The sequence below is a fragment of the Aptenodytes patagonicus genome, chromosome 17 (assembly GCF_965638725.1).
Source record: "Aptenodytes patagonicus chromosome 17, bAptPat1.pri.cur, whole genome shotgun sequence".
In the NCBI taxonomy this organism is placed as follows: Eukaryota; Metazoa; Chordata; class Aves; order Sphenisciformes; family Spheniscidae; genus Aptenodytes; species Aptenodytes patagonicus.
The window spans coordinates 13,277,931-13,305,265 of NC_134965.1; the positions used below are offsets into that span (position 1 = coordinate 13,277,931).

The following is a 27,335-nucleotide window of genomic DNA, read 5'->3' on the forward strand; positions in this document are numbered from 1 at the left end:
GGCGCCAACTAAAGATTGAACCTTTCCAGCATCACTGCGCTATTTTTTGCAAGGTGGTGAACAAGTGAGATTAGTCGATGGCTCCCATCTTTGCAGTCTCTAGCTCCCGTCTTTGTGTGTGTTTCTAATCCAGGTCTGCTTCACAACTAGAGTATTTTGAAATTAGCTAGCATGTGTGCAGAGATCTGAAATGAATAGCCAGGTCCCTCTTCTCCTAAACTGTGCGGAGATGGGAAAGCCAAGTGTAATTTAAGTAGCGTTAGCATCATGTTGGCAGTTCAGATCCCACTCACAGGGTGTGCTGTATGGAGAGAGATCCACGCATGCAGCATCACTGAAACCTGTGGGGCTAAGTACTGTGCAGCATACAGAAGTGAAACAGGATCAGTCCCCACATGGCATCCAAATTCTCTCTTTCCTCTCAGATCCAAGAAAAACCCTGAGTGCTGCTTTCTCACAGCCAGGCAGGTGTTTGGTCTGACATTACTGACCCGCACTCCTCAGCACAGGAGGTAAACGAGGGTCCCCATAACCGCATCTGATTTTGGCTCCAAGAGGCAAATCTCCACAGGTTTGATTTAAATATGCAAAGACTGTGGGGTGCCTCAAAACCACACGCACTTACAAGTGTGCAGCCTACTCCCATTTAAATGCAGATGCTTCAAGAATAATTATAAATTGATCGATCTCCGTGTGAACCAGTAGCAGAAAGGAGTCCGTACGTGCAGTGAAGACATCAGAGCAGGCAGTCCTAAGGACACTGAGCAAACTGCCTTTCAGCTCTCACATTTATAAATAATTTACTTCTATCCACCTGTGCCCAGAATAACAATTTGCTGCCTGAAATCTCTGAGCTGGTGCCAGGACGCTGCCAGGGACTCACTTTCCCGGGACCCTCTGGACCTGTTGGGAAGTGGTCTGGGTCTCCAGAGGAGCGGCTCCAGAGGGATCTGCCCCTAGTGGGAAGAGGCACCGAGAAACAAACACAGGAGCATCCGTTCAGCTGATCGCATTAGGTCTTCACACTGCTGCTGCTGCCACTTAGATATCTGTCTATGCGGCCATCCATGTGTTTAGAGAAATATATAGACAGAGTGTATGAGTAGGTCTGGAAACGTCTGTAGCTGCAGAAGGCTGCAGCGCTCTTCCGTGAAGCAGACGTAAAGGAGAGGCTCTGTTTCCCCGAAGAGGGGGAGTGTTATGAAACACAAGTGTACCGACTGTGGCTGAGGATTTTGGCAGTGCAGCGCTGAGGCTGTTTCGATCCTGCCTGTTGGCGCAGGAGGCCATGGAGCGTTTTTCTCCTGTCAGCCCCTGCACGGCGCAGGACCCCGGCGCCCCGGCCCGGTGAGCCGCAGGGACCCCGGCGAGGGACCACAACGGGCGGCGGTGAGCAGGGAGCATGTGCGGGGCTGCATGGCAGCTGGGTTAGTTACTGATATAAACAGCTGGAGGGACCGGAGCGCCGTGCAGACACAGGCAGAGCACGGAGGGGTGCTCAGGAGGATTACGGCTTTGCACGCTGGAAGCAGGAGGCAGGAGAAGGATTAGTGGGGAAGGGCAGAGGGAGCAGGATTTATCAGCTTTTCAGATATGCATTACAGCTTTTTATAATATTTCACTGGATTGTCTAGGACTTTGCCTGGCTACAACAGGAGTTCCTCAACCATAAAAGAAAGGTGAGGTTTTTTTCTCTTTTTCTTATATAGTTGCATTATCTGCTTCTGCAAGCTGTTTGTCAGCTGGCCTTGACACAAGTAATAACCAGACAACTTTTTGCAGAGGCTGAGGTATTAACATTCATTGCAGTCTGAATGGCTGTTTGATTTATTAAATTTATCCATGGCATCTAAGTACACGAGGCTTAGCTGCATTATTTATAAAGATTGCAGTTTGCTCTCGAGATGCCCTTCTCTGAGCATCCACGAAACATTATACTTGAAAAGTAGGCACGAATAATGCGAGTGTGTGTTTGTGTCACACAGCCTGGTGAGGCAGACTAGAACGCTCGGCTTCTCTAAACAGTTTCTGAAGCATCATTTTGCTAAATAAATAGACTCTAACAATTTTTAGTAGGTGGATGTTGCAGGAATTTGGATGTTGAGGGGTTTATGAAAGACATTTTTTAAATACTTATGATTTACTTACAATCTGCACGTTATTTTAATTCCAGTAGATTTTCTTGCACACAGGAAAAGATCTCATCTCTGGCTACTGTGGGCTGAGGCAAAAATCAATATATGGTACATTTTTTACAACAATCTTTTCCAAAACTTCAGCCTATAGCCACAGAACCATATTGGGTTTTTTTGAAATTGCAGATAAAGCATCATTTGCTGGGTGCTTGAGTTCTTAATATCAAAGAGATGTACATTATGCACGAATGGTTTATTATTGATCAAAATACTTTCTAGGTTCAAGAATACTCTTTGCTGGTAGGTCTCGCTTTATCAGTGAATGGTGACAGCAGATTGTATGTTATCTTTTGAGTACACATCGCTCTATGTACAGAATGCATACACACATACATATATATGTGTGTGTATGTATACATATAAAATGTACGTATGTATATGTCTGCATCTTTTCCATACTGCATGGAGTCAGTCCTCCTGATTATTACTTTATCACTGAGCTAGGTAAAAAGTATTGGGTTAATGGAAAAAATACCATATCGCCATGGTATGCTTTCTGTTACAAGCTGTCACTGGAACACTTTCCAAGTCAGCACTCTGTCTCACAACAAGCCTTCCTGGACCAGCTGCCTCCTGCAGACTCTTCTGCATCTCTCTCCGTAGGCTATTGCGTTCACCAACAAAATTATTGCCTAGATTTACACCTACCTATGCTAGAAAACTGGTCTCAAAAAAGTTGAATATCTAGTGAAAGAGCTGCTGTGACCAAATTTGCACAAGTTAGCACTGACTCTCCAGCCTCGGGCTGCAGCTCTGCTCTGTGACATCGCCTTTCACTTCCAAAGCTGAATTATCTGTCAACTGTAAACCACCTCCCATATTGTTTACAGTGGATATAATGTATATTTTTAACTTGTGTATTTTCACCTTGATTTGACTAGTTTATGGACTATATAGTTTTTCTCCATCCTCTTGCTATGTCTGCATAAAGATTTTTATTACATTTTTATTTATTTATCACAGTTCATCATTATTTAAGTTTTAACACGCATCAAAGCATCAAAGATAACTTTGCAATCTGATTACATCTTGTAGCAAGTGCACTTCCAACACAGTGTGGGAAGGGAGGACAGGTGAGGGAGGAAATGGTAAATTTGCTAGAAAGCCCTCTCAAGCTGCAATGTTTGCCACTACAGCATGTGGAGAAATTGTGGTGCTTCTACCTCATTTCTAGTTTGTTGACAGATCTTATGTTGTGCTTAAAGTAACACTCAAAGCAGCATTGTGTCAGGAAAGAGTTGCTCACAAGGGGGGCATGTGCGTAGAGTCAGCACAGATCCATCCTCTAGCAAGTAAAACTTTGTAAGTTGGAAGAAGTGCTTATTGCTTCTGAAAGCCCAGATAGTTAGGCCAGATCTTTTGGTAGGGAAGCTGGCATGACACATCGGAGCTTCAGTGGTCAGGACAGACTGAAGGTCCCTTCACTTATGTCTCATTGGGCACCATTACTTTACTGAAAATCCCTAGATGATAAGCTTCGTTTTGATGGGAAACGGGTGGAAGAGTTAGTTTCTAGAAATATTTAAAAGCCAAATTATTCTCTAAATCAAACAATTGGAGGTGACTTGGGAAGAGATGGGGAAGAAACCCTTTTATTATATTTAAATACAAACCCTCAGGCAAGTTCTGCAACAGCAGAACTGAATGATGTGGCGTTTCACATGGAGGGTGATGCAGGATGTGCACGAGCAAAGCACAGGCACTAACTCATCCTCAGCCTCGCATGCCTGAGCTAGACATCCTGCCTTGGAACAAAGAAGAAAAGCAACTTGAGTTTTCCACTTGCCTTGCAGGAAGGGCAGGGATGAGAAAACTGGAGAGCAACAGAACCGGCACAAGCTGCAGTGGCTGCTGGAGCCGTGTGGCACGTCACCGTGCGAGGCTCGAGACATGCCGGGGCTGTCTGCTGGCCCTGCCCGTGCAGGACAGCTTGCGCTGCTGGGATGGTGGCTGCAGTTGCTCCAGGGCCTGCGCTAAAAGCCTCATCTGCAGGGTTATCGGAAGAGCGCGGGGGGAATGCCTGCCCAGGGCCAGCATTGGAGGGTGTTTCTGCCTCTCCATCTGAAGCCAAATGCTCTGGGAAGTCCAGGTTGTTGGATTCTAGATGGGTCTCATTTAAGCATTGCATTGTAACTGCCAGAAAGGTCAATGATCAGGTTATATTCCGCAGATCTTATCTCACAGAAAAGTACATGTTTAAGTTGGTGAAGAAAATCAATATTATAGTAACTCTTCATCAAAAATTTCCCCTCTTTTTGGTGAAAGAATATCCTAGGAAAGGTGGTGGAATTATGAAATCACATCTTTTTCTTTTCTTTGCATAAGTTCCTAAATTACACTGTTAAGTTAGTGAGACGATTCCACATGACACTTTGTTAAGGAGCTAGAAAAAGTAACAATGGCCCTGAGCCAAAATCCATCAGCATCAACCTATATCTTGATCTGAGTAGATTTTGGCTTAAGACAGTAGAGTACCAGGATGTTTCTTCCAAGCTTTACTTTTAGCATGTGCTGCTTTCCACACAAATGTGATCCACGGTTTCATTTTTCTCCCTTATCCCATGATTTGAAACTAGGATAATGTGGAATTTCTCTGTTGATTCCACTATGAGCTCAGACAGCTCACCTTTGTTGTCTTTTTAACCCCTTTCTCAAAACTCAAGAGATGGCTCTGGCCATGCATGAAAGTACGACTGCGAGCAGCACTTGCTGTCGGCCGTCTTGGGACCGACACTGGCAGATACTCAGGGTTACTCAGGGTGCTTTTAGCTGTCAGAATAAAGGGAATTGCAAATATTTGACAGGATCCCAACATTAAATTTATGGCTTCTCAAGAGTTTTTCTTCCTACATGCATTCACACAATATGATGTTGGCCTTGACTTTCCAAACAGCCTAAAGAAAATGGCAGTGTGTATGCAAAAGAAAGGCTGCGAGCCAGAATCCTTCAGCTAGGTCCTAACTGACTACATTTGTCCTCAAAGAAAGCTGACAAAAGAGAGGAGAAATGTGGAAGAGGGATGGATTTTTCTAAAAATAGTGTTCGTGAGTCCAATTCCCTTCAGTTTACAATAGAAAACATGGTCTTGCTTCCGTGCCAAGAACTCTGAATTTGCAAAATGCTGTTGGTCTTTAGACAAGATCAACTATTGATGAGCTGCAGCTGTCAATGCAGTATTGACCTAAGTTTCTGCATTGAGCAACCTGTTAAGGGACAGCCCTCAACTGAGCAACTTTTCACCTGCAAGTCTGGGGCTGTTCTTTAGTGTCTTCAGCCTCTACCGGCTTTCATAGCATCATTGAAAGTATTCAGTCTTCCCTTAAAAATTCTGTAACTACTCCTTTAGCTAGGAGAGTAGAATTGCCAAGAAATTTACAATTTTTCTTCTATTTCTCTTTATAAATATATTAATACAGCTGCCTAGTATGACATCTTCTGTCACACTTTACAAGATCACTTTGGAAGCAAGGTACTGACCTGCTTTTCCTTATACCAACTTTGTAATGGCAGTTATAAATCTGGTATTATATATGTAATGAAAGAAAAATAAGGATTAAAGGAAAACCAGCACTTTAAATTGGAAATGCCTTGGGTCTGGCGCTTCGTCCCATCAGTGCACTCTGAGACGCAAGGTGCTGAGTTCACAATCTGTGCTCTGGCATTTCTCAACACTGTGCATAACTTTGCAGCATTGCAAAGACACCAAGAGAGGGCTACATTTCCAGAGTGGCTGAAATGAGTAGCACACACAGACAACTTGCTTCTCTGCCTCCTTCCAAAAAGAGCTCCCTACAGTCATGTCAATGGTGCAGGTGTTCCCCTACCTGTTAACCACATCGTTTTTGTGAAATATTGATAGAGCTCTACAAAGATACAATAGCCTTGACCAGGCATAGCGGCTGTTCCTAGTGTCTGCAGTGAGTTCAACCAGGGGGCTCACATCCCCTCGAAAACGGCCGGCTGCCTGCTGACGGACGTGTTCAGAGGAGCTGGGTGCTACATGGCTGCCAGAGCTCATTTCAGAGGATACCACTAAAGTCCCCTCAAGGATTGCCGTCTCTGCCACCCCGCCCTTCTCAGCAATGGCAAGACCCCACAGGAGAAGGCTCTGAGCAATGTGGCCTGCAGGAAAGTTGCAGGAAAGAAAAGCAGCTTTTCTGTGGGTGCTGGTAGGACCATGCCTTATCCGAGCATTGCAGATTCATGCAAAACCTTTGGGAGAGCATCTCTTACAGCTGGTACCCAGCACCACACACTCTGATGCCTGACGGCACCTGAATAAACAAATAACCCACCTGCAACAGCGCTTGGGAGGATTTCACCAGTGGTCCAAAAACTTGGCCACCAGCCAGCAAATCCACTGGTGATCAAGTCATGCCAAATTTAGAGGAATCTTTCTTCTAAGATGTTTGCTTTCCCAGAGACAGTGAGAAGAATTGCAGCATTGCCCATTTTAGGAAACAGATTGGAACAGATTCATATTTTGAGATTCTGGGATTTCAGGTAAGATGCATTTTCCAGCTCTGCATTCAGTCCTGCTGGTATATATATATAGGTCTTACAGAAAAAAACCTCAAACTATTTTTTCTAATGATGCTTCTGGACAAAAAAATTCAGGCACAAACAGCTAAAAATGCTGTTCAAACAACTGAATGGTTATCTGACTTCTGAACAGTTAAAAATCCACCTGTCACTATAAAGTGAGTAAATTCATATTTTATAAAAGAAGATCACTCAATGCTTTTCTGAACCCCATCAAATTCTTGCCCTCAATAACCAGATAATTACCCATTTTATAAAAACGCAGCCACCAGATGCACCACCTTTTAGTGGTGCAAGGGATCCTTTCCTTGCTGAAGGCACAGCACCCAGCAGATCTTCTGTACTACCACTCACCATCTCCAGAGCTGATCCTTGCCAGTGCTAATTATTTTCCTTTTTTTTGTTGCAGAGTTAACCCTTTCATTGTTCTCTTCACCTAGAGGTCTTCTCTGCTGTTTAACAGTTCTCATTGCCCATCTCAAAGTCCTTTCAATTATCGTTTTATGATTTTACTGACTAACTCAACTCTCTATTAATATGGTCCTAAAACCCCTTTGGCTGTGAGAACTGATAAACAGGAACAGAAGACTCTACTTTTCTTCCATTTCACTTCATTCATTTTAAGTGAAACGTATGAAAAAGACAAATGATACATTTTCTATTACCAGATACTAGTTCATATCCTCCTTACTCTTTCCTTCTTAATATCATCATCAGAAGTGATGCACTTCAATTCTTTTAGGCATACTTTGATGATATTGCAATATGCAGTTTATGGAAAAATCAAATGACATTTTTTTATGTCAGCAGCACTCTGCTATTTTCCCACTAAAAAGGAACATTTAATTTTTGAGTTGCACATTTGCAGCGGTTGCTGTGGGCGGAGAGTCTGCTTATTTATTTGGTTGGTTTTTACTACAATGCACTGTCATGGCAACTGTACTGAGGGCGAATGCATCTGGAGGTAATTTATATATGTCATATTGACTGCAGTAAAATTGGCTTGTACAATTTAAACTTTTTCCACCACTAGGCAAAGGCAAAGTTAGCCTTTTGAGACCCAGAAGCAGCTTCTTCTTAGTAAATAAATAAATAAACTAGGCAGAGCAACAGGAGCAATACCAAATGTTTCTTGGTGTTTGGATGCAGAGCTTGCTGCATACTTAAATTAGGTCCAATATCTTGGGCAGTTACCCTAGTTCTGCTGATGCATAGTAGGCTTTTCATCCTGCTAACGTGGGAGGCAGCGATCGCACCCCGCACAGGCATTGTTTGGGCAGGCAGTGGCCAGACCTGTCTCCCCTGGCACGAGGAGGCATCACCATGTGCTGCCCAGACAAGTGGCAGATCCTCTCGTCATGGGGATCCATGGATCATGGATCCAGCTGCTCTGCTTTACATCACTGCAAACATGGAGAAATTCGACTGAAATCTACTGAAAGACTCAAGCACACGGTGGCATTAAAAGGGACTAAATTGGGCCACTGATGCAGTTTCAAGCATAACAAGCCCAACCTCCGCTACACGGTTTCGATGGTCCTTCTCCATCCAAGCTGCCACTCGCCATCGCTTATTAGCAACGCCTAAAGGTTCCCGGCTGCTGCAGCACTGCCTTTCCAATGCAAATGACTTGGACGCGCTTGAGAACTTTGGCTCAAAGCATTTCTTGATATTGTAACTTGATCGCTTTGTGAGTAAACCAAAAGAGCTATGAAACCCTGAATTACAGTTGGGCAAAAATGATTGCAAGTCTGATAAATTTATCTAGCCTCATCTTGCTGCTGGGGGGGGGGGGAATCTTAAACCTTTTGAATACCTATGTGATTGCAGCCATTATCATCTCACCGATGAGGCTTTGCAGCAGCGTTTTACTAAGAAGGGCCATCCCTTTGCAACTCGAGATGGCAACTCGAACAGTGTGCTGTCTGCTCAGCCATCAGCCACCACGGCGTGCAGCTGCCTCATCCGTTGGCCAAGCCTTAACTCAAAATACTGTATGCTGTAAGGAGCATGGTAATTTCCCAGTCAGAATCTCAAATGGCTAATACACGCACGCATCCTTCTTTTAGATTAGACAGCCTCTTTTGGAAATAGCTCAAGTTTCCAGTAGCCCCATGTTAGGAACAACTAGTGAATCAAATCACACCTGTGCTGATAGACAGTAGTTCTTCAGATAAATTAGCGCTGTAACAATCTGCAGTATCTAATTATGGCTAATTTCCTGTTCATCTGTCTAGGTACTTCTGACCCTTTTACTGTAATTCTTGAGCACTCACAACGTTGATCAAAGATTTTTCAATAATTTAACTTTAAGGGTCGGCTCTTCAGCTGGTGTAAATCAATGCATTTTCTTTGGCTTTGGAGCTGATCAGAAGGGAGTTGTGGTAACTTTTACAGTGGAGAAAGTGGTCTTAATTTACTACAGCATGCTACAGCCTCGTAGCCCTTTGCACCTGCTTGCTCTCTTGAGTTCACTGGCTGCTAACAGATCCACAGGTACTGGTGGAAAGAGAGTAGGAAGTCCTTATCAGACTGAGCTCTTGGAGAAAGTGTAGAGATAAACACATAGAATATTTTTTGATATTACTCAGCCCTATACAATTGAGACCAGCATACGTGAACCTTAACAAAAAAATTTTGAAAAAGCATCTAAATCAGGTCCTCAAGACCACCTGACTTGTAAGATTAGAAGACAGGGACTCCTGCCTTGTGCCAACCCCGTTTAGCAATCAAGGCTGAAAGGTCACACAAAGAGAATTCAGGCTCAATTGATAAAAGATTCAGCTGAGCTTCAATATATTTTGGGCCTAGAATTTTTTGGGCTTTGTTTTTGATTGCTGGTTAAGATAGAAAGAAGTTGCACAACTAAATGAAAAGGGAATGGGTGGACACTTAATTGGTAGCATCTATTTAAGAAAGAGGCATAAGTGAATATCCACAAAACTTTAAATCAGATACTGAAACAAGAAATACAGTGAATGGATGTTTCTTTGCCATGACTGTGGATTTCAAGAGTGTGCCCCAAATGCAAGTTAAGCAAAAGCCATAATATTTTCTTTTCTGGAAAACACTGCATCTTTTCTCAACACTTGCCTGGCTCCACAGAGAAGTGATTGACTGGGAAAACAGGAACTTATGGGGAGATGCCAGCTTTTATTTGCTACGGGAGGTTAAAGGTTCCCTAGAGCACAAAGGAGCTTTTCTTGCCCAGACAATCCCATCATGGTATACATCAGCACAAGTAAAGCCTGCAAAGCTTAGAAGCAGTCAAGAGATATCTGGTGAAACTTGACATGATTTTTTTTTCAAACATTCAGGAGTCTTTGTCCATACATCCACACGTCAATATTTGGCAATAGAAATCTACTAAAAAAATAGCAGGATCTCTGGTTTCTTTTAAAGTGATATGCACAGCAACTCACACAGCGCTGTGTTTAAGTACACAACCCCCAGACATCCTTCCAGCATAAAGCCTGACTTTATTGTGCTGCAGAGATTAATAATTATTATCTTATCTATTGTGAGTTGATGCAATTTCTTTTTTTTCCCCACACACCCACACTGCTGTTTCCTTCTGATCTGCATTTGTAGCTTAGCTACTGTTTCAGTGAAAGGAAGGAATTTGATAATACCTTCCTAAAAAGACGCCTATACTGTGGCTGCCTGTTCCAGCCAGTGACAAAGAATGGAGATGTCGGCTATTGACAAAAGAAAATAAAGAACTTTTTTTCCAAATATCCCAAGAGAAATAACCTCATCATAAAGGTGTTTCTTGTGCATGCCAAGTTAAAAGAAAGGAAAAAAAAAAGTGAGGCTGAAGATCTGAAACTAGCTTCTGCTTAATCAATCATTCTCATTGGATTATAGTTTTTAAAGTGCATAATTATAAACAACAGATGGAGAAACACTCAGCTGAAAAAAAAAAGGGGGGGGGGGAAGTCACCCTGATGATGAGTATTTTCTCTTTGGATGTGAACCAACCTTCCTCCCTTGGTATTTCAGGTTTGAGCATCGGCTGTTAGGCAGCTCAGCAGAGCACCATGATGGCATCACCCCGCGTGCGTGCAGAGCCCCTTGGCCAGCCGGGTGCCTGAGGCCGGCAGCTGTGCCACGCCAGGCTGCCTTCTCTGCCACAGCCAACCGGGGAGAAGGCTTTTCACTGGGAGAAGGCACCGAAGTGATGGGCTGAACTTATGGGAGGAACCAGCGGCCAGCCAGGTGGAGATTCAGGTGCCCGTTGGGAGGCGTGAAGGGCCCGGTTTCAGCAAGGGCATGGCCAAAGCTTTCTTCAGGCTACAGAAGTTTCTCCGTCGGACCCAGTTTCTGCTCTTCTTCCTCACAGCAGCTTATCTGATGGCTGGCAGCCTCCTGCTGCTACAGCGGACCCGCTTGGTTATCCAGCAAGGTTCACGTGGGACCTCTGCTAATCAGGCCCTGCTGGTGCCGGACGGGATGGCCGGGGTTGGGATTGTAGACTCCAGGACGCTGCAAAACCCCCACCCCGGTCCCAGGCTGCTGGTGGGCATGGACGCGCTGCAGGAGCCGGCCCTGGATCCGCAGCACAGCCCGCGGTGGCTCATGTCCCGCAACTCAGAGCTCAGGCAGTTGAGAAGAAGGTGGTTTCACAGGTTCATCAGCGATCAGGAGCCCATGCAAACAGCGGGATTTAAAGCAATGAAGCACACTGCTGAACACAAAGGTAAGGGATGTACCCCTGCCCCATTTTCTGGCACGCACATAAACTGCACCTCCTTCTAGACTGTCCCAGGCACAGACTGGCAAGCACCACAAAGTCTGCCTGCAGAAATGCCTTCCTCCTGGCTCATCACCACTTTCAAACCAGTTCTTAAGTGTATGCACAGGCCAAAGTACGATCCTGACGTCCTTGGTTATGCTGAGCTGTAACTTCCTCCAAAAATGTATTTTTATTGATTGAATGGAAGCCCAGACAGTGAAATATGCTTCCCTAATTTAAATTATTTTCTCTTCAAGCAGGCAGAGATGAACACTGTTTAATTGATTTTCTTTCTCAGAACAGGGAACACTTTAAAAGCGGGTTTTATTAAATTAACTACCCAAAACCACACAATACCTTAAGTCTACAAGTGCCTCCTTGCTGCTACAGCTTTCTAGCGTATACTAAATTCTGTTATTGCAAACACATTCGCTGTTCCTGACCTGCCCTCTGTGACCATCTCTGCAAACACACTGTCCTTAAGAGGACAAGATGTGGGCCATACAACCGTTCTTCCCTTACTGAGTGCCAAACCAGCACCGCAATGAAACGAGAACTCCTGGATCGGAGACAAACTCCTAGTGTTTGACAAGTTTGCTGGAAATTTGCAACAGGCCAAGGGGAACGCAAGGGGAATTCACACCGCTGCACGGGTGCAGTCCATCAGTGGCCAGAGCACAGCATACAAAACTGTACATTTTCCAGTGCAAATGGAAAGCCATTCAGGTTTGACAGAAATCTGAGTTCACTTCACTGTGAGCCTGATGCTGCTGCCCTAACTGCTGCTGATAAATATGTGCATGGACTGCTTTGGTTTGTTCAGTAGGAAAGCTTTTAAGAAACTATTATCCAGACCAAGCAAAGAAGCAAAACAGCAATCTGTAGATGTTCACATTTCCTGCATGGCTTTATACCCTTATGACCCACCAGAGAGAGCTGCATCATCCCAGGTGAGTTTGGGATGGCACCCCCTCGCTGGGCCCATGACATGCTCCGGGGAGGTGCACAAAGCTGGGTGCCCACGGTGTTGGGCTGTTACACAGCTGAGCTGCTCGCTGTGCAGCAGCGAGCTGGAGCCCCAACTCTGCAGGCCCCTCCGAAGGCTGAGCGGCCCCAGGGAGCAGATGAGCCTCCTTGAGGAGCCCAACACAGAAAGCATCAGGATTCAAGCTAGGTGACTGACCATGCTCTCAAGGCTGCAGCATCAAATTATGACTTTGCAATCTTTGATCCATTGCCTTTCAGAAGAACTAGTTGTTCCTTGGAGATGTTTCACTGATAATAAAAAAAGGAATGGGATCTGGATGACTAGACACCACGTTACTAAACTGTTCTTTTAGTTTGTTGAATAAATTTACCCAAACAAAGGGGCACCTTCTGCAAAAATCCCACAAAATGGGTGCCACCTCGTGACTCCTACTGAGTGAATTGTTAGAAATGGGAACAAGAAGGTGATAGTGATGGTGTATGGGAGATGAGTTACACAGCGTGAGTCAGGCAAACTGTAACCACTGGAGCTACCTGAAGCACCAAGGTGGAGCTTCCAAGATTGCTCCACAGGCGCTTCATAACATCCCGTTGCTAGCAGGTTTTGGTGGCAGAGAAGAAAGGCTGCAAAGCGCAGATGTCTCCCACAGAACCCCACTGCATTTTGTGACTTGCCCCGAGCACGTAGCCTGGGTGCTCAGAGCCTAATGACAGCCCCTGGACTAGCATGAAACATGAGGTTGCAGCTACTCCATCCTGCGCAGCAGTGACCAAGCCTGGCACAGGGGAGTGGAAAGCTTTGGGGAGGTGCCCTGTCCCCATCCCCATCCCCACTGGGAAGGGCACTGGATGCAGACACCGCCAGCTCTCTGCGGGAGGAAGACACACCTTCACCTTCAGCAAATACGTCTTTTGCTGACATTGTTCCCCACCTACTTTAATAAGCTCTTCATGGACAGCTGCAGAAAAGAATCATACGAACCCTCCAGGCTACCACTTTTGTACCTATACCTCATAAAACCAGTATTTAATATTCACGAAGTATTACTTTTTCACTCTTTTGCAAGCAGCAGACACCCTGGTCTCAGCTGCTCAGTAGAGGCTGATGATTTAACCAGGAGGGGCCGGTGGGGTGCTGCTTGGGCAGGCTTGCTGTTCCATGCCGGGAGATTTGAGGGGGCCAGGGAGGAGAGAAAGCAATGCAATAAAATAGGGCACATTATGTTCCCTTGCTCGGGATGCACTGTGATTTGTACTCCCACGCTGCATGTGCTCTGGCAGCACGGAGAGTTTTGGTGGGTTCCATGAAGTAAACCTGGCTTGTTGAACTCAGCGAGTGCCCATGAGCCCTTTGGCTTTGCCTCTTCCCCAGTCCCAACTGTGTAAAGACAGCACGCCTGGTTCTCCCTTCACAGACTGTAGCTACTTGGGCTGCTCTAGTGCCCCTTGCGTCTGGTGATTTTTTTTTCCCCCATGATGAGTGAAAGAATAGATAAAAAGTGGTGAGTCTTTATGAGCTACTCTAATACCAGGCAGAATATGAACCTGTTCTTTAAAAACTTCAGTTAAAACCAAAAAGATTAATTTTGAACATTATCCATAAAGTTAGTTAAGGCTAGTGCCCTTATCAGCTGTTAAGCTAGTGCCTTGCTCAAGTTCTAACTGCTGACTGAGAGGAGCCAGGACTATTTATTGCTACATCCCGCTGAATTATGTTGATTCAAATACGCATCATTTGAATATCTGACTGAACATGAAGTGACATTATTAATAACAGTATTGTTAACAAGTGTTGGAATGCCTTTGGAAATTATTATCAATTAAAAATGTAACTACCTATGTAAGGCATGTTACCTTCCCCCCCCTCCTTCTCCTAGTAAACTTACAGGCTTGTTATTTCATTATGGATCGCTTCCAAGATATAATGAACTTCTCCGTAGTTCCAATGTTTGTTAAAGTTTCAGCGTTGCCCTGTGGTTCCCGCTCAGTAAAGCCGCACATTGCCTTACCACGGAGGCTGTATTTGTGCATTCCTCATCAGTGCCATCCTAATAACGCCCATGCTTCCCGATGCGGCACAGCCACTCTGCCCCTGCCTGTTCACGGGGATTGCAAGCCAGCCCTCAGTGGTCTTCCTGGGCAGACCCTTAACCTGAGACAAAAATCATGGCATCTGCTCAGCATATTGTGAACACCTGCTGACTTGCTTCGCCTTCCTCTGTGTCCACCAGGATCAGCGCAGCCTTGGGTGAGAAAATTCAAGTCCTTTTTTTTCTTCTAAAAGCCTGTCGTGTTAAACCACGACATCAGGGCAGGGACCACATCTTATCCCGCCAGGGAGACTGGCAAATACTATTAGTGCAACAAATGAAAACAGGAATTTGTCAGGTAAAAAATGAAAATTTTCTGTTACGAATGCTTCCAGCGGATGGGGTGTTTCATACTGTTTCCCCTGGTCTGGTTATGTTGTTGCACAGGGTGCAGAGGTGACAGGGACTGGATCGCTGACATGACATGACATTGGGCTCTAAGACCGCAGAGTCTCTCCATGACTCATTCATAGGAGGATGTGAATGAGATATTGCTGCCGGGCTGGCAGCAGCGTGGGAGGGACGCAGGGAGGAGGGCGGACGCCGGCTGTGTCGGCTGGCCTGCCCGTGCCTCCCGACTCGAGCTCTTTGGCCCCACACACTGAGTTTTCTGCTGCTACTGGTTTGAATCAAAGTACCCAAATCAAAAGTCTCAAGTAAAATGTAGAACATCCTCATTGCAGGTGTGCAACTCCCATCTCGTTAACAGTGTGCTGTGGGTGTATATTCACAGCTTGTGAATTTTCTAATTGCATGTTTGCAAATTACTGATGTGCAGGTCTTTGAATCTGCTGTTGTGTTTGTAATACTTAAATGTTTGATTTATTATTCCTAGCTCCAAAATCTCTGTTAGAGTGGCTTGAACTTTCTTTTTCTTGTGGATTATTTTATTGTAAATATAATGCTTTTTAGTTTCATCTTTCATCATATATTCTCTTCCCGTCCACAGCTCATGTTATTTAATTTCCCTGTGTTATCGTCTAATATTTCTAAAATCAAATTTCCTTTTTTTCTTCATATTTTAATGATAAAATGTACTTACATACACACAATTGTTGTATAATAGTGGGACTCTACATCATCCTTCCAATCATATATTAAAACACGGGCTGGATTTTTATAGTATTTTGTTCATGACAACAAAAAAGAGTCTTAAGATAGGATGCAGTCTGAGAGAAATATTTATCTTTTATATGCAAACTAAAGCAAGACATATTTTAAAAGATTCATTTGCACTGGAGAAAGAGATAGTTCAATACAATAACTAGACAGTGCTGCCTAGTTAAGACTGAAGTTATCTTTCCATTATAGCTTTAATGTAACTCTATGTACCCAAAGAAAATTGATTTTCTTGATATTTCTCTTGCACCATCTTATTCTCAACTAGAGATTTTCAAGAAAACTTTGGAGAAATCCAACAAGATTTCTCAAAGTTTATACCATTTTGAAGACTACCTTCTCCTTTATTTTAGAAATTCGCCATGCTTTGTCACCAAAGGGAGGGAGTCAAGCAGGCGGCAGCTGCCTGCGGGAACCGTGGTTCCGGGGTGGTTGCAGACTCTGGGTCTACAAAGGCAGGCCTGCTTAAAGTAACCTGGGTAAGGGAAAAGTCTAATTTCCCTTCTGTTCATTTCCATTGGACATATGAGCTTACCCCTTCAATAGCACCTACAAAGGTTCAGTGCCAGTGGACAGGTCTGCAGAGCAGGCAGGACCCCAGACAGGTGGTGACTTGCAACTTACGGCACTGAATCGCCGCTGGATGGTTTTTTCCCTCTCCCCCGTTCTCCATCCCATGCGCGCTGCCTAACTCTGGTCTTGCATGCACACAGGCACCTACATGGGATGCTTCAGCGATGATTCGAGGGAGAGGACACTGAAGGGCGCTGTGTTTTATGACTTAAGAAAAATGACAGTATCTCACTGTCAGGAAGCTTGTGCTGAGAGGTGAGTGGTATTTTTTCACTGCAAGTTTTTTCTGATAATAGGTGGAACTGAACTTGAAATGGGAAAAGCATGCATATGTTAAACATATAGCATCTGTGAAAACTGTGATTATCTCATACCTTCAGGCATGGCATAGCTCTGCTACCTTGCTTAAAGTAGACTATTTCACTGCTGCCTATCCTCTTTATTATAGCATGGCTACTTACAATGTATTTTCTGTTGTCCCGGTCAAAAATTACTGTTTTGTTAGATAATCTTTGTTAGATATTTGTTAGATATTGCCCTCTAGGCCAAATCTTTGATCTAAAATATTTTAAAAACTATGAACAAACTAGCATTCCCAGAATCAGGAGAGAGAAATACGACCGGGTGTGCGGTAGGGAGCAGGGCCATTCCCAGCGCAGCCGGGGAGCTGCTGGCCATCAAGGAACAGGCAGGCAGAGCTCCTGCCACCACTCTGCCTGCCCTGGTCAGCCAAGACAGGGTTCGGGCCAGGGACGATCATTAGTACCTGGGACAGGACTATACGAAATTATTTATGAAAAGGACTTCCCGTTGCTCCCAAGCACAAGAGAAAGCAGAAGAAACGATGCAATTTAGAGCTATTCCTGTGAAATTTGCTTCCTTTGGTCCGTAGGGCAATGCAGTGCACGTGGAACCCATCACTTTAGGCGTGCCCAAACTGCAGCTTAACCCCATCTTGCTGGCTTTCAGACCCCTCTGTTCCAGCCCAGACCCCTACAGACACACAGTGATGCTCCAGACAGAGCTGTCCCATGGGTGAAGGAAACAGTACTCTCATCTCAGATGGACAGACCGTCAGGCCTGGTCAGACACTTTTCAGAGGACACGGAGCCAGGCCCTGGCTCGGTGCAGCCAGCAGAGGGGTCAGCTGTGGGGTCTGGCCGGTGGGACCCTCACGCACCCTGCGTGGGCACAATGCATGCTTGCCTTTGGTGTGAGAGGCCCAAGGGAGCGCTTCGCCCTGCAAAGGGGACCCAAGGGTCTGCACACCGCGACCACAGGCTGCCGCCTCGATGCAAGCGTCGGCTCCCGTGTCACGAATCCACCCAGACTGGACGGTGGTTTCACGCAGTGTAGGAGACGTTGGTGGCCAGCAGCAACCGCTCCTGGAGCCAGCGTGGTGGCGGGAAGCAGGCCACGGCTTGGGCACCTCGGGAGAGGCAGCGAGCCCTGGGCCTGCTGTTCGAGCAACGGCCTTGCCTTGGTTTGAGCATTTGAAAATTGCCTGACTGGATCCAAAATGCCGAATTTCAAATGCCAGTTAACAGAACCTCTGAAAGGGGCTTTTCTTCTCTGTCACTCTAAACCGTCCTAAATATTTCTGATCAAAACCTCAAGTGGTAGCTCTGGGTCAGGGTGGCGTCACCCCCAGCGGCGAGGCCATCACATCCGCAGTGCCGGGTGGGTGAAGGCAAGCTGTGCTCCTGCGGGAACGGCACCAGCACGTCCTCACGACCAGGGACAGGGCGGTCGCTCAGACACCCACATCGGGAGGCAAAGCCCACCCCGCCCTCCCGAGGACTGCCCCGGGCCCAGGCAGGCCGTGCCGGGCGGACTCTGACCACCACCAGTTCCTGCTGTTGCCTGCGGTACGGTACGAGGTGGCTGCCTGCCTCCAAGAGGCCGTGCTGGTCCTTGGGGCCAGCTGCATCTCTGGAGCCGGGCGGCAGAAGCGTATGCCGTACACAGGGACAGGCTCCTGCCTTCATTAGGTATAAACTCGGGAATAGATGGGGTGCCGGTACCAACAGCACCTGGTTTTGCTCCCTGCAGGGCTTACACCTATGCGGGCCTGGCGTACGGAGCAGAGTGCTACTGCGGGAACAAGCTCCCAGCGACTGCCTCAAAGCCCGAGGAGTGCAACAGCGAGTGCAAGGGGGAAAAGGGCTCCATCTGCGGAGGGGTGAACCGGCTCTCTGTCTACAGGGTGGAGGAGCTGCGGGCAGGAGAGAGACGACGTAAGTGGGTGTGTGACCGGAGAGAGGCAGCCGCTCTCCCCAGGAGCGACGCTCACCCCACGGGGGGGAGATGCCGCAGCCAGGCTGAGAGTGTGGGCTGTCTTCGCTGCTCGTCTCGCTCCATTTGTCACCAGAGTTTGAAACAGCAAAGGACAAAGGTGCCCGTGGGGCATGGTATCCATTTGCTGCTGGTCTGGTCCTGCTCACCGCCTCGGAGTGGCAAGACGTGCCTGGCGTGGCTGCCTCAGGGCTGCCACATAGGAAGTTAGTGTCACCGGGGAAGAAACAAAATACAGTGCAGAGCGATTGCAACAGCAGCAGAATTTCAGCTGAGGAAAAACTACTCCCTTTTGCGTCCATTGCAGGGGACAAACCCACATGTGTTTAAGAAACAACCCTGGGTGCCTTGTAATGGAAGGGCAGAAAAGCACTCGTATCAATGCCACCCTAAGCTCAGAAATGATCCTAAGCAAAATAAAAAAGATGGCGGCAAACTTTTTAGCAGGACCTGTTGCGACAGGACAAGGGGAATGGCTTTAAACTAAAGGAGGTTAGATATAGACTAGATATAAGGAAGAAATTTTTTACACTGAGGGTGGTGAAGCACTGGCACAGGTTGCCCAGAGAGGTGGTGGATGCCCCATTCCTGGAAACATTCAAGGTCAGGTTGGACGGGGCTCTGAGCAACCTGGTCTAGTTGAAGATGTCCCTGCTCACTACAAGGGGGTTGGACTAGATGACCTTTAAAGGTCCCTTCCAACCCAAACTATTCTATGAATCTATGAAAATAAGTGCTATGTGACTGCAGCAGAAGAATAAGTAGAGGCCAGAGAGAAAGGCACACCAATCTCTCTCCTAAGTGAGAGAAATGAGACCACAGAGTTTTGCTTTTCCAAGGACTTCTGTTCTAGCGGTTTTTGGGATTGTTGTTTCATCTTTAGATGACAACACTTACTCTACTTGTCATTCAATTAGCTACCACAGGAGATAAAATAGATAAACCTTTGGGCCAACACAAAGCATATAAAATATCTAAACAGCCGAGCACTCTTTACTTTTGGCAAGCTCACAAGACCTTAACAGATGTCATTTGCTGAGAAGAAGCACCAAGACCTTAGGTTGTGCCAGTATTGATGGTACTTCATTTCTTCTTAAAGACAAGTCAAGGTTTGTACAATAATCCACCCAGCTACATATAAATTATATATCAAAGGTACATAGACCTAAATTGCTAGTGTCAGGCTGACAGGCACATTGGCAGGTTTCCCAGGACATGCATCACTGTTTAAATCTTCAGCATAAAATATATACACATGTTTCACAGGAAAAGGCGGCATTTATTTTTTTCTTAAGTATTAATGAATTAGTCATCAAATTACTCTAGCCTGAAGCTAGATTTGTATTTTGTTTGCCCTTAGTAATACCTGATATTTGACTGTTTGAAGAATCCCACTGACACTGGAGTGGGCCAACAGGAGTATTAATCACACTGAGCAAGTATATTGGAAAGTAACTCTGAAACTGTAACAGCATCTGTGATTTACACTATGCAATATAGGGAACAGACCTTGCATAAGGCTTCTCCTTATGCAGAGCAGATCCAGTGGCATCTCCATTTAAACCTTCCTAGACATGCAGTTTGCTGGCTCACCTCTCTGTTCCTCGCCTCCCCCTTCCCACCCTGGCTCCCTGGGCGCCATGAGCTGCGCAGCTCCTGCACCGCAGGACTCATGCCCCCACATCATGTTAAATGCAGTGAAGCTCAAAGTCTGCAGCTACTGCAGCCCAGGGATCGCTGTGGCACAGAGTGCCATTTTCCTCATGGCAGGATTCAGCCATCCTTCCCTAGAAAGTAGGCAGACGACATAAATACAGCACATTTCCAGTGTGATCCGTGGGTTCTCTGCAAACCCTGCTCCCTCCCGAGTGCTGGTGTGGGCAGTTCAAGCTTTCTTCCTGACCCGCTGAGGCAACTCTAAACATGTTCATAAATATTTTGTTTCAGGAATTAAATATTAGTGTGAGATTTAGTAGGAAGTCTTTCAAGAGCATCCTGAGAAGCCAGAAAACTTCAATTGTTTTATTCTTTGGTGCTGTGCTTGCAGTGATCTGGTCCCAGGGAGACTCCTGTTTCCCCCCAACTTGCATTAAGTTATTTCATTTTCACATCTCCTGAGTGATCCCAAAGATATAGGATTGCTTCTAGTAACTGGTTTGAACAGTTATTAGAATAATATTTAAGCAGCTTCTCCTTAGATTGCTCTTGGCTCATGCTGGAGAATCTGGGCCCTTCTGCCAGGAAATTCATGCAGAACCAAATTTTTCCATCAAAACTGCACTGCATCTCTCCTGTCATCCAACATATTTCCCACATCAGCTCTAGTGAGTATTGTTTAAGGTAGCCAGTGGGTGCGGACCAGGACTCAGAAGACCTAAATTCATTCCCAAATCCACTTTTCTCCCTATTGAGTCGTGCTAGGCAAATTCTATCAATAGAGAGTTAGTACACAGCGATGAAGTAAAAGCATTTTCCACCTTTGTAAAGCCCACAAAATCCTAAGAATTACAGAAGTGTCATACAACATGCAGACTTTTTTCTTTTTCTAACCAGCCACATAATGTTATTTTCTTCATTACCATTAGTTAATCTGTGCAAATGCATTGCCTCACCTGGGGTAGTGAGTTTCCATGACAGATCTGGGGTTTTGTTTGGTTCTGTCAGGGGACATTTCTCTCTTAAGCAGGAAGGAAAATTGTATTGCTGCTTGTAACAAGTATTTGGGCCAAATCCTGACTTCAATCACAGTGATGCAAAAAATGGAGCAATTCTGCCAAGCTCTCTGGCATTTATACAGGAGCAGGTGAGATCAGAGGCTGATGCTAAAGACTTGAAGAAAGCTGTTCTCCCTAAACAGCTTACAAAAGCCTAGTTTAGATTTCGAAGGCTGCAGCAAACTCCCTTGCCCTGAAAAGAAAGAGTGGGAAGAGGAGAGGGATAGCTCAGCAACTGAGCAGATGTGCAGGAAGGTGGGTCCCTGTGGGGGCTTTCAGGATTCATTTAAATTCCTTTCCCTTTCTGGTGCAGATCATGGGAAGCTTTGTAGATTTTTATCGTGGCTTTTAAGTCTTTCAGGGGAAAGCTTGTCTTCAAAAGAAAACTGGGACTTGCAAACAATAGCAATGCCCTCCACTGGTGGAATTTAATTTAAACTCTTTGCTGCAGCCCTACTTTCAGTGGTTAGTACAAAGCTAAAGGCATGTGCTCCTTTCAATACCACAGGATTTGCAACACATTTTTCTAGTGTATATCATGGTTTCTCTTATTTTTACAGCATTTGGAATATAAAATTTCTTTTATTATTTTTAGCTTCTGAACCTAATATTGTTCTTTGTGAAGGAGGCAGGATACTACGGACATTGTTTTCTCAAGAGAAACCTATTTCATATCCCTGCAGGGAGGAATGTTATCTATCGAGGATGTTTTAGAGCTCCAGAAAATTTAACAGACACCTTTCCAGCCTCTTTGATACAGCCCAATTTGACGGTGGAGATGTGCTCTGAATTTTGCTCCAAGAAAGTAAGAACAGTTCTCATTTCACATCCTTTCTTCTTTTTTGTTATTTTAAATTTTAATCTACTAAGGGAATAGCAGAGATTAGTGCCTTAGAGCTTTGAATTTGTAAATGAGTTTCTAAAGGACAAAACTCATCAGAGTAAATACCCAGTGATGCATCTGGTCCAACTGCTCTCTTGAGTGGGGAAGGTGGGAGGGAAAGCCATCAGAGCGATGCCACTAAATATGATGCACAGAAAAGCCATTCTACGTGACGAGTATTGACCATGAGGAAATCGATACCATTTCCGTGTCACATTCAAACCAAGCCCAGAGCCAGATCTGACCCGGGGGAGGTCTCAGTGGCTGTGGCTCATGGGGAGACATGCTGCTGGAGGGTGGATGTGGGCTGAGCAGCACCCGAAATGTGGCTCCAGTGCCCTCCAGGGAGCTGGTCCCCACTCAGCCCTCGGGGAGCCACGTGCAGTGCATGGGCAGGGCAGGGCAGGGAGAAGCGATCCCCAGCGCCCTCCACTTTGTGCAGCCCTGTGTGCTCCCCTCCAAGGTGGTCCTTTTGGTCTCAGGCTCCTTGACAGTCCAGCAGCAGGCATTGCCATAACAAACAAGAGGATTTAATGCTGAGGTATCTACACACAATTTTTACACCAGTGTGTAACTGTGTTGGCTAGGAACGTGATACAATCTTAAATACAAAAAAAAAGGCTGCCAGAGAAAAATTTTAGCAGATAAGCACACTGAATGCAGGTGGACTTTCCTGGTACTTTTATACAAATGTGTCTCTTTCCACACCAGAAGAATTTATACCACTTTCACTATAACCTATGTAATTTAAATCTAATAAATTTTAATTTAAAATGGACTCATTGTAGGACTTCATGCCGATATATAAGACTACAAAAAAGCAACAAATAAGGTCAGCTGTGTGCTTATTGGCTTTGGACAGAAGGTGAGAAGGGACATGCTAACATCCACTGTCCTTGTGCATACTCTTGGCCTGAAGCATCACCTTTGCTCATTCTCCACACTTATGACAGAGTAAGACCATGGATTTAAGAACTGAAGGAGTTTGACTTTGACGGACTTGGGTATCCTCAGGGGGAGGGAACGTTTGGTCCAGGGCACCCTCTGCTTTAGTGGCTGTTGCTGTGGTTGGTTCCCTTCCCTTCCTCGCCACTCCAATGGGGCTTTTTTTTTTTTTTTTTTAATAGAGGAGGGTTCACTGTGTGGTCAGATTTAGCCTGCAGCCACATTCAGCCTCATGCACTAAACTGAACATTCAATTACTTTGTCTTCTAGCATCACAAAATTGATTAAAACAATTAAGGCATGAACAACAAATCTTCTTAATTACTAGGTAGAGTGGGAAAGCTTTTGCCAGTCAACATATCCTCTATATGAGCTCATCAGTGTTTTAAGAACGCATCATAGAATTAACTCTGTGCAACGAATTGCAGTGAATCACCCATATACTCTGTATATAGTACCTTACAAACATGCATACAAACACACTCTTCACATCCTCTATGCATATAAATGTTCAGTAAAGCAGGACTTCATGAGCAATTCTTTCCAAGCTCTGCCATTAATCTGTTGTTTAATGGTGGAAAAAAATCTTAGTCTTTCTGTGTCAGTTTACCCACATGTAACATCATTTTATTAATATTTACTGATGAAGTGCAATTAATTATTGCTTCTCTATCTGGGAGAGTGGTATGAAATATCTGGAGAAGTTGTTTTCAGATGTGCTCAAACATGAGGTCAATGTTTTTAAGCACAGTTATGCCATTCTGGTTTTGGGAGATGACTTTTCTAAATAAATGGGTTTTCAGAAGTATAGTTCCTTCAAGGTTTTCTGGCCATGCAGCCAAAAAGTGGAAGCATCTGAAATTACTTGTGACTGAGAAGGATAGGAAAAAGACCACAACCAAAATGTACCACATTAGTGTGACATTCGAACAGGACTAGGATAGAGGAGAGCAGCAGGATGGAGGAAACTGTCCATCTCTGCAGAGCAGCTAGTGTCTTTCCAGAGTTAGAGCCAATGCATATTGGCTTGATGAAGCTTGTGTGAGAAAGCCATCAGCAAACCAGATATTCTAAGGGATTATCTAAACAGACTCTTTCTGCACAGAGGGCATGGAGAGGGCTGCAGAAATGGTAACATCAAGAGGAAAAGGTACTGAAGGAAGGTGAAGAAAAGGTTTGGTACCTCTCTCATTTATTCCTTCCCTAAAATGGTGCAGGTAACAACCTGCTTATCCTTCCCCGCCCTCCTTTAGCTCTGCCAGGCACCATGCTACCCTTTGGAAAATGATTATTAGAGAATATTTGCCTACAAAAAGACTGGCAAGGTCTCCCTCCAACTTAAGAAGCAGCAATTGCATATCCACAAGTCCAGTTGTTACACACTGATTTGAGCTTTAACTCTAGATACCAAAACAAGTCCTATTATGACACTACAAACATTTGTCCCGACTTAGGTTCCTTTCCTTTCAAAATAAGATGGACAACTTCCTAGCCAATAGCAACATACTTAGCTCTTCTGAAATCAAGACGGCACTGTCATTTTAGTCCTTCCTGTTATGCTGAAAGGAACTATCCCAACAATTTCTGCGTGTCCTGAAAAAGCTAGTGGGCTTTTAAATGGAACTAGTTGGATGCTTAAAGTTGAACATATGAATAAGTCTTTTGCTCTTTGGGACTTAGAAGAAAAGCAAATTGAGGCATACCATATTTATTTGTTAGCCTTGCAAATTGCTTTGTGCAGCTGAAATGGTAGCTCCAGCCCTTGGAAGCATTTGAGATATGAATTTGATGTAACAGCTTCAGATGAAACCTGCTAAATACCCTTAATTATAAATTTTTTTCTTAATTAACAGAATGATGACATGGCTTAATAGTAACCCATTATCACCCCGTAACACAGATCCATGAATGTGTTTCTGTGCTAGGTCCCTTGGCCAGAAGCCATAATTTTCATATATGCTCTTTTATAAGCCCACCTGCATACTAAATGAGCCATCTCCATTTGAACTTATATTTTTAAATAAACAGTCCTTTTACCATTCAGGTGCTGTATGCAGTAATACATGATAATATGAATAAAATCTGGAAGAACACTAAGTCTGAGGACAGAACCCCAGTATCTCAATGCATCCAAAAGCCATGCCAGCAAGTTTGCATACTTGAACATTACCAACTCTAAGGTGCTTTTTCTTTTCTTTATACAGCAATATACAGAATACAGCAATCTTCTTATTTCAAAAATAGACCTGCTATTTTGGATTCCAGATGTAGCTACATGCCATTATTTACCCATAAACAAAAGACTCCTAGGATTTTGATCAAAATCCCATTGTAGAATTCATATAGAGTGTTTCCATAGCTTCATTTAGATTTTTTTTTAAACACAATAAAACAAAGATAAGTAGGCCAGAACCTCAACTGGCGCAGATAACCACAGCTTCGCAGACTTTATTGCAGCAGTGAGAGAGGAGTATTTCAAATTAGGGTCATATTGGGTATAACAGCACACTGAGGAATTGTCCCCTGGCCTCAACAGATCACAGTGTAAAACAAGCCAGAATTTTTATGCGAGGGCATGATTGGCTTTATAGTATTTATTCTTTGCTCTTAGCATATCCAGTTCAATGAAAACTTGAAGAATGACTTCTAGGTTTGTTGCAAAATGAACATGCCCATTTTTAAATAAACCAAACCCATAATTTTTACTTGGGAGAGAAATTCCCTTCCATGATTAGCCCCCATCTCTTATTCTTTTTGGTAGATTAAGAGAAAAATTTTAACTGCGTCAGATAGGATAGTATAGGAGGTTGGAAAAGACAGCAATTTAGCAGAGTAATCAGAGTAGAACCAGTTAAGTGTATTTTTAATCTTTTACATTTCTTTCTTTAAGAATTTAATAATTCTTAATTTGAATACAATCTAATAAAAAACAATTAGCGATTGAATCATCACATCGTCTGCGTTGCTATTGGAGAATTATTGCTTTCCTTACAGCACTTAAACTACCTGTTGAGGCTTCATCTAACAAATTCTTATGTAAATAGGCCCATCGACATCAACTCTGAATTACACTGAATTACAGCTTGCAGGATGGACGCCTAAGCCTGTCAATGCATGCTCTAAAGCTCAATCCAGAAAAATGCTTATTCACAGACCCGCAGATTTCTCTGGTGATATACTTGTGTTTAACTGAAGTGAGGCATCGCAGATTTGTGTGCGCTGAGCTGGAGTCCGGCACTTAAAAGTTAGATGGTTGCTTAAAGCCATAACCACAGCTTGGGGCATACATAAATACACAGGTGAGCAAAGTGGATGGCTTGTAGTTTTGATTAAATACTGATGGGAAATCAAGATTGAATATGTTACTTTGCAGTCTCACTTTGTGCACTGTATCAGGTGGACTCACAGTCTGAATAATCAGCTGGCTGATGACAGCACTTTGCACCAACGCTGTGGATCCTGGTGCGATTACCAGAACTACTGTCGTGCTTCTTTCAGCGCGTGTGCTGCCGTCACTGAAACTTTGAAACTTTCATTTGTGAAGCCCAGTCCCTGTTTCTGCCCTTCCTCCAACCACTTGCTGCCCAAGCAGCAGGAAGGCTGCACAGGCGCGGGACAGCCCGACCGCCCCTGCCTCCCAAAGGGCTGGGCACCCCGCACCTCCATTACCCTGAACCTCATGCAGAGTAGCTGCAGAACAGCACCATATTGCCCAGTGCTTCTGCAGATGCAGAGATACAGAGAAGCGTTTGCATAGGTCTCTTCACAAAACCTCCAGCCTTCCAGAAAAGTCAATCGCTTGCAGGTGCCACTTGGCACGAGGTACAAGGTACATTTTTATTCTAGGCTGTGTTTGATGGCCGGGACACTTACTAATTTCTCAAACTGAGAAAGGCTGTTTCATTGTAAAGGAAAAATTTCTGTTTGCAGGCAGAAACAGAACTATTTTGTCCTTAGATCAAATCTGTAAATAGTTTTTGACTATGTCATATCTCATTCACTAAGCAAATGTTGGCTGTTTGGGCACAGATGGCACATGTGTTGTATTTGACTCCTTATCAGAGGATGAACATGTGGGGAAGAGCAAGAGATAAGCTGCTCAGCAGTTCTGTCACACACTCCCAGAATCCAAAAGACTTTTAAAAGGCAAAAAGTGTTGATATGGAATGGGTGGAATTGAACGCTCTGTGCTCGAATAACCCCTGAGCTTCCTTCAGCCATTCTGTGGCTGCACCGAGCCCATCCATGCATGCCAAT

At 44.7% G+C, this 27,335-nt stretch overlaps 1 protein-coding gene across 3 annotated transcripts in view; it reads left to right on the top strand.

Moving 5' to 3' along the window:
* The first annotated feature begins 766 nt into the window (after positions 1–766).
* The window catches only part of WSCD1 (WSC domain containing 1), a 34,518-nt gene continuing 7,949 nt past the window's right edge, over positions 767–27,335 (top strand). Inside the window, exons 1-6 of one of the 3 annotated variants that reach the window (XM_076354338.1) lie at positions 767–1,389; positions 1,635–1,679; positions 10,740–11,436; positions 16,382–16,496; positions 18,294–18,478; positions 21,934–22,055. In XM_076354338.1, the coding sequence (XP_076210453.1) occupies positions 11,010–11,436; positions 16,382–16,496; positions 18,294–18,478; positions 21,934–22,055 (849 nt within the window). In that variant the 5' untranslated portion in view covers positions 767–1,389; positions 1,635–1,679; positions 10,740–11,009. Of the gene's footprint in view, positions 1,680–10,739; positions 11,437–16,381; positions 16,497–18,293; positions 18,479–21,933; positions 22,056–27,335 lie in introns of all 3 variants that reach the window. The other 2 variants (XM_076354337.1, XM_076354339.1) reach the window with 2 other exon arrangements.